The sequence below is a fragment of the Martes martes genome, assembly GCF_963455335.1.
Source record: "Martes martes genome assembly, chromosome: 4".
Classification (NCBI taxonomy): domain Eukaryota; kingdom Metazoa; phylum Chordata; class Mammalia; order Carnivora; family Mustelidae; genus Martes; species Martes martes.
The window spans coordinates 85467989-85476243 of NC_137891.1; the positions used below are offsets into that span (position 1 = coordinate 85467989).

The window sequence follows — 8255 nt, forward strand, 5'->3', positions numbered from 1 at the left end:
CTCCCTGCTCAGACATTCCTCTTTCCAATTCATCCTGTGTACTGCAGTCTCTGGTGACAGACTCGTCCCAGGCTAGCCAGAACTCTCCCCATTTTAGCACTGAAAGTCTCATGTCCTGGGAAACCCATTAGTCCCAGACAAATTGAGACAGCTGGCCACCTTACTGCGGTCAGATTAAAATCTTCCCCCAGGCAATGCTTTGATCATGTCATTTTCCTGACCAAAATGTACCCTGTTCCCCATTTCTCTTTAAACTAACCTTAAAGGGATGCCTTGGTGGCTCTGTTGGTTGAATATCAGCCTTCAACTTAGGTCATGATCCCAGGGTCCTGGGATTGAGCCTCATATCAGCAGGGTCCCTGCTCAGCAAGGCATCTGCTTCTCCTTCTCCCTCCACCCTCCCCACAGCTCATTCTCTTTCTCTCTCAAATTAATAAATAAAATCTTAAAAAAAAAAAAACTAGCCCAAAGCAGTCCCCAAATCTGTCTCAGAGAATGTATAGGAACACTTTGGGGGACCCCTGGGTGGCTCAGTGTGTTAAGTCTCTGCCTTCGGCTCAGGTTATGATCTCAAGGTCCTGGGATCAAGCCCCGCATTGGGTTCTCTGCTCAGCGGGGAGCCTGCTTCCTCCTCTCTCTGCCTGTCTCTTTGCCTACTTGTGATCTCTCTTTCTCTCTGTCAAGTAAAAAAAAAAAAGAACACTTTGGCTTGAGGTAAGAAAACAAAGATTCTGAGCCTGGCTTTTGTCATAATAGTGTGAGACCCTTGGCAAGTCACTCCATCTATCTGGACCTCAGTTTCCTCATCTGTAAAATTAAGAGGCTAAAACTAGATTTCCTTTGCTGCTCTAAAATTGTCTAATTCAATTCTTCTACATACCCTCCATTCCAGCCAGACTCACCAGCTTACTGCAATCCAAACACATCCTGTAAATTCTTGCCTTGTACCTTTGGTCTTTCCTTTCTCTCTACCAGGATTTCTTTCCTTTCTTTTCTGCCGACCTGAATTCCATGAGGAATGACACAAATCCTCCCTGCTGAGGGGAGCCTGGGCCTACCCCACAAAGACTCCACATGTACCGAGGTTGCCTGACTGTCAGCATTTCTCATGTCCTGCTCTTTTTGTTCAAGATCTTTTCTATATGAAGCTTCTTTATTCCAACTGAACTAAAATCTCTGCACTTCTGTGATTGCCTTCAGAATGCTGAACACACAGTCAATAATAGCAAGCATCATCACTAACTCACATCTAGATATGAGGCAAAAGTGGAAAGTAGAGGTAAATCTAGAATTTTTTGCACTTTACACAAGATTCCAAAATGCTTCCAAAAATCAGTAATTGACTTACTCCACAAAAAGTTACTGAGAATTTCTTGTGTTTAAGAGATTGCTGACCTGTCACAGGTGCAGAAGTGAGGAATAAGCAGTGACTCCAACAGCAGCTCTACTCACAGATGTCATAGCATCCACACTGTCCATCAACTTGTAACATTTTAGGAAGACCTTAAAAGGTGGCAGCTCCACCATCATCACGCCCTTCCCTCCCCAAATTGGTCATGTATCTAATTCTCCCTCTAGTAGGTAGACCTGTTAAATGAAAAAAAAAAAGTTAAAATTAAAACAGGTCAATAGATTAAAATATACATATCTACCTACATAAGCAAGATAGCCTAAAATAAATCTCTTCCAGGAACTATATCCTAGCTATTTACCTAGAATCACTAGTCCCTACTCTGACAGGTATTTATAAAGTGAGCATATCAATATCTTTCTTTGGTATGATTTAACGGTTGTCCTCCATTAGTCTTGGTAAGTGGCACATATTAAGGATGAATGAAACCTACACCTCTCTTTTGGGACCCCCGCAGCATGCACACATACACACACGCTCTCCTAATTAAATGGGGCTGGGACTTGAGCATCTGTCTAATGACAAACAGGTTCGTGAGTAAGTGGGGGAAATAAATAAACCAAACGGTCTGCAGAGGGAGAGGTCAAGCTGGGCTGAGCTGGGCTGGGCCCAGAGTGATTCAGACTCCACCGCAGAATGGGTGTCTCCTGGGATGGCCTAGCAGGACAATTAAAACCCCTATAAATAGGATGGGTTTTCAAGTCTCCAGTATCCTCTCTGGCTTCTGAATCTTCTACCCTTTCCTCCTTAAGCAGGTAAGGCATGCATGGGAAGGGGGAGTGAAGAGGGGGGTGGGTTATGGCAGTATATACAAAGCTCTTGGTATCAGCTATAATGTGCTGGGCTGGGGAGGTCTGAGACTGCTCCCTGTGCATGACATGCCTGGGTAGAATCCTGCTTTCTTTTTGGCTCTATCTGAGAATATGATGATAGCTGGGGTGGCCCACTTCCAAGACTTTAAAATATACATGCCTTTGTTTCAGCATGTCCTGGGAATCCCAAAACTGAGGGCTAGGACTGTTGGTAGATAGCTTAGTCTCCCATAGTGGAGTATTGACCTTTCATGCAAGTAAGGCAAGACCGAAAAGTTTAAAGCTCATTGGGACCAAGGCCCTAAACCACAGGGCCACAGTAACACCTATGTCTCATTGCAGTGAAATGCCCTAAGGAACTTATCATGTCCCATACAATTCATTGTGCCATGCATCCTTATAGGCATCACTGTATGCTTTTGGAAGTCCAATGTGTTTTGCAGTTAGGGCTTCTTGGAGGCTTATAAACCCAATAATCAGAATTTTTACAGCACAGGAAGAAATATCATTGAGATCCAGATCCCAAAAGACCTTAGTTTTCCAACATGGCCAGTGTGAATCTAGATGTTTATATACACTTCCTCTCATCTGTGCAGTTAATTTGGCTTGCTATTTTTATCAGTAATAGTTTTTATATTAATTGGTTCTACTTTATAAGCATGCCCCAAATGACCATCCAAGCCAGAAGTACATGCTGGAATTTGACATCGCAGAAAGTTTGCTTGGCCCATGGCAAGACTCTAGCCTTCTTCCCCACTTGAGCAAGGGCTGTTTGAGGACTAAGGCCTATTCAGTGGGGTCTATTTAGTTGGTGGAAAATTATGTCTTACTATACTGACTTCTGTTGGCCTCCTGACCTTCCTTCCTTTTTGTTCTAATAAAAGAGTTTCAATCAAGCAAGTTCCACCTGGAGTAGGGGATGGGGCATGTAAACCACCTGCCATATGTTCTTTGTTTCTTAGGACGTTGTCACTTTTCCTAGTCAGAGACACATAGTTTGTGCCCATCTCCCACTGTAGTAAATGATATTTGGAGCCTAAATGTGGGTCAAAGAGAGTGAGGTGTATGGCTAAGAAGGGGCTCTATCAATTCTTAAACTTCTTTCCCTGACCAAAGGCCAGTGACCAAAAAGGGCCACTTGCCCTCTGGAAATGCTATCTCCTGGTCTTCATCCTAAACACAGGAAAAATCTTCTTTCTTCTTTTAGGTTTACCAATTTTTGTTAAAATGGCTCAGCTCCTGAACAGCATACTCACTGTGATCAAGGTGTTCCAGAAATATGCCAAAGAGAATGGGAAATGTACCTTGCTTTGCAAGAAGGAGTTGAAGCAGCTGCTCTTGGCTGAGTTTGGAGATATCCTCCGGGAAAGATGCATAGACTCTGGCCCCATGAAGTCAAGTGTGAGTGACTCTGACACCTGCATCCAGGGCTTGATGTTTTTAATTTGATCTGGTCATGCTCCATCCACCCTATAAGTAAAGATTTTCAGGAAGCTCCTCAGTATTTCTCTCCCAGCAGACACACATACTCACAGACATGCACACACACACACAAACACAAACACACACCCCTTCTTATAGCTGGACATGACAGAAGGGAGCACAACTTCAAACCAGAAATAATTTCTCAGAAGAAATTCTAGATTTGTATCTTGATTTCTGTCCACACATTTTCTCATTCACTCATTCATTCATTCAATAAAGAGTGATTGAACACCTATTCCATTCCAGCACCATCCCAGCACTGGGAATGCAAACATGAATAAAACCAGCTTCTCCTTCCTCTAGGATCTCACAGTGTAGTTGGAAAGTAGGTTAAAAAAATAATTACAATATAACATGTGATGGGATGGAATAATCATGCCCACATTGGTCTAGCAAGAGATGCAGTTCTGAGGACCAGCTGATCAAAGACTAGAACCAAGCCCAAGCCATTTCAGATTAATGGTTTCCAACCAAAGAAGGCTCATACAGGAGTGAAGAGGCTGGGGCATAGACACTGGAACACACTGTATCCACAGGAGAACAGCTGATTTTGCTCTTTGTTTTATCTTCTCACAGAGACCAAATGACCCAGACACAGTGGAAACCATCCTGAGCCTCTTGGATAAAGACAGAAATGGACATGTTGATTTTCATGAATATCTCTTGTTGGTGTTCCAATTGGCTCAAGCTTGCTATCATAAACTGGATAGTAAGTCATGTGGAGATAGAATCTCCCAGCAAGAAGTGGAGCAGGAGGGAACACAAGACCATAGGTTTCCAGAAAATATAGGCAGGCAACACAGGCAGAGGCATGAGGGAGAAAATCAGGTCTCCCACTGCCCTCAGTCTGAGAGACAAAACCAGGATGCCCACCAGGATCAGTCAGAGAGACAGGATAGGGATTCCCACTATGGTCAGTCTGAGAGACAGGATAGGGATTCCCACTATGGTCAGTCTGAGAGACAGGATAGGGACTCCCACTATGATCAGTCGGAGAGACAGGATAGGGACTCCCGCTATGGTCAGTCTGAGAGACAGGATAGGGACTCCCACTATGGTCAGTCTGAGAGACAGGATAGGGACTCCCACTATGGTCAGTCTGAGAGACAGGATAGGGACTCCCACTATGCTCAGTTGGAGAGACAGGATAGGGACTCCCGCTATGGTCAGTCTGAGAGACAGGATAGGGACTCCTGCTATGGTCACTCTGAGAGACAGGATAGGGACTCCCACTATGCTCAGTCTGAGAGACAGGATAGGGACTCCCACTATGCTCAGGCTGAGAGACAGGCTAGGGACTCCCACTATGCTCAGTCTGAGAGACAGGATAGGGACTCCCACTGTGGTCAGTCTGAGAGACAGGATAGGGACTCCAGCTATGGTCAAAGATGGAGACATAAATCTAGCAGTAGCCAGCCTAAAAGACAAGGATATATTTTTGCCTTAAGTCAGTATGACAAACAAGTTCACAATTCTCGTTATGGCCAGAAAAACCAACAGCAATCAGGCTCTTATCATGGACAGTCTCAGAGGCTGGATCAGGAATCAGGCTATGGTCAGAGAGATAGACAAGAATTGTACTTTCAATATGGCCAGACAGACAGACAAGGCCAGTGTGCTCACTATGGCCAGACAGACAGACAAGGCCAGCGTTCTCACTATGGCCAGGCAGACAGACAAGGCCAGAGTTCCCACGATGGTCAGTCAGACAGACAAGGACAGAGTTCTCACTATGGCCAGGCAGACAGACAAGGCCAGAGTTCTCAGTGTAGCCAGACAGACAGACACGGCCAGAGTTTCCAGTATGGCCAGAGGGACAGACAAGCCCCAGGTTCTCAGTGTAGCCAGACAGACAGACAAGGCCAGAGTTTCTATTATGGCCAGACAGACAGACAAGGCCAGCGATCTCACTATGGCCAGACAGACAGAGAAGGCCAGAGTTCTCACTATGGCCAGACAGACAGACAAGGCCAGAGTTCTCAGTGTAGTCAGACAGACAGACAAGGCCAGAGTTTCCAGTATGGCCAGAGAGAGAGACAAGCCCTAGGTTCTCGGTGTAGCCAGACAGACGAACAAGGCCAGAGTTCTCACTATGTCCAGACAGACAGACAAGGTCAGAATTCTTTCTATGGTCAGACAGAGAGACAAGGCCTAGGTTCTCAGTGCAGTCAGACAGATAGACAAGGTCAGAGTTCCCACTATGGTCAAACAGACAGGCAAGGCCAGAGTTGCCGTTATGGCCAGACAGAGAGACAAGACCTCAGCTCTCACTATGGTCAGGTGGACAGACAAGACCAAGGTTATCATTATAGCCAGCCAGATAGACAAGGCCTGAGCTCTCGTTATGGCTGGACAGACAGACAAGGCCAGGGTTATCATTATGGTCAGACAGACAGACAGAGCCTGAGCTCTTACTATGGTCAGTCAGAGATTGGGGTAACAGGGCAAAATAGTTACCTCCAAGGCAGTGAGGGAACAACCAGAGACTCTTATGTTGAGCAATCAGGAAGGTCAGGGAGACTAAGTCAAAAGACTCAAGGACAGGAAGTAATTCAAAATCAAGGACAGAGATTCCAGTCTAGGGAAGGCCAACAGAACAGCCATCGGGCATGGGAGCCTGAGGAGGATAGCCAATACCACCAACACAAACTCATAGCAGAAATCCAGCAAGAATGCTCACGCAATTACAAAGGGGGTGACTGGCAATCAGTTAGTGGCGAGCAGGACCACAGACAGTCCCAGGCCAGGCAAAGTCATGGAGAGGGGCAGAGCCACCAGGCGGAAGAGCAGGGCCACCAAACCTGGGGCAGACATGGTTGTGAGAGTCAGGAAACTCCATGGGAGATGCAGGCCAGGCAAACCCATGAAGAAAAACAAAACCATCAGAGACAGGACAGGCAAACCCATGAAAGTGAGCAGACCCATCAGAGACAGGACAGGCAAACCTATCAGGATGAGCAGACCCATCAGAGATGGGACAGGCAGACCCATGAAGATGAGCAGACCTGCCAGCGACAAAAGAGGCAAATCCATGAAGATAAGCAGACCTGTCAGCGACAAGACAGGCAAACCCATGAAGAAGAACAGACCCGTCAGCGACGAGACAGGCAAACTCATGAAGATGAGCAGACCCGTCGGCGACGAGACAGGCAAACCCATGAAGAGGGTCAAAACTGTCAGCAACAATGGGATAGGCAAACCCTTGAGGAGGAAAAAAGATATCAAGGATCCCAGGATCAACAATCTTATGAGAACCAGCAAGGCTGTGGTAATAGAGAAAAATTCCACGTGAGTGAGAATAGCCAGAGGCAAGGTTCCCAGGGAAGACACAGTAACCTGACCTTCCATCCCACCCAGAGTGGTGGGAGGCCCCCAAGGAGAGAACAAGGTAGAAGTCACCCTAACAAAGCAGCTCCTACTCCCAACCCCCTCTATGACTATGTACAAGAGCAGAAAAGGAATCAGCACTAGGCTGTGCACACACCAGAGCTAAAGCAAGGAAGAAATCCAAGTTTATCCTTACTTCTGTTTAAGAGATTGAAAATGTTTGTCCTCCTTCTCGCTTCTATCTACTTGCAAGGATGCTTTTGAGAACTAGTATTCACTTTTAGGGCATTTCTATTCTAGGTTTTTCTAGTTGGGTTAAATCTGAGTGGTAAGTTGGGTGACACAATCAGATCCCAATTTTTATTACTTTGGGGATTTAAATCATTTCCTGGTTTTCCATCTGTGTAGGTGGGACGTGGCTGGATCACTGAAAGGTAGAAACTTCTCCCAATAATTCAGAAACAGGAAAGGTATTCTGAAGATGCATATCAGCCTGAGGACAGGACAGCTGAGTTTTGGTAGCCTTGGGCTCCTACGGACAAAACACCAGGAATTGCAAACCTCATAGCCTACACTAAAATGGAACATGATGAGAGGCTTCTAGGAAAGTCCTCTCTGAAGTCCACAATACCATGCCCAGGCTCCCACCCTTCACCAGAGGGACTATCCCCTGAGCTGCTATCACTACAGCTGACTGGACAGGTTCTAGCTTCATATGTATCCAGTTTCTGATCATATAAAACACAGAGAAAGAATATGTCATCTGCTTGCAGATTCCAACAAGCCAAAACTGTCCATCCATAGCTCCTGAAAACCCCTCAAAGAAAATCTATGGAATTGTATTAAAATACCCAATAAATGATTGGTGAGCAATGATCTCAATGACTCTTTTCCTTTTTCATGGTGGGGACATGCTATCCTATCTTCACCTGGGTGAAGTTTTCCAAAAAATAAGGCCTCATTTCTTGACTTCTAAGATGCTTCTGTTCTTTGAGTTCCTGAGCACTGAAGAAGGAAAAGGAGAAGAAGAAAGAGGAGAAGAAGGGGAAGAATGGAAGAGAAAGGAGAAGGAAGAGGAAGAAGAGGAATTAATATGAAACAAATAACAGAAGGTCAAAAGGAATTTATCTAAATATTTTCAGCTCCTTCCACCACAGAGGAGTCAACATTGACCTTTGCCCTCATTCACCTCCACATTCCATGGTCATTAAGTCTTGCCA

At 45.5% G+C, this 8255-nt stretch overlaps 1 protein-coding gene across 1 annotated transcript; it reads left to right on the top strand.

Annotated features, from left to right (window-relative positions):
• The first annotated feature begins 2121 nt into the window (after positions 1-2121).
• RPTN (repetin) lies at positions 2122-7912 on the top strand. The gene is made up of 3 exons (XM_080802578.1): positions 2122-2166; positions 3431-3624; positions 4285-7912. Exons 2-3 carry the CDS (start codon positions 3451-3453, stop codon positions 7177-7179), a joined length of 3069 nt encoding a protein of 1022 aa, XP_080658704.1. The 5' UTR covers positions 2122-2166; positions 3431-3450; the 3' UTR covers positions 7180-7912.
• The last annotated feature ends 343 nt before the right edge of the window (positions 7913-8255 follow it).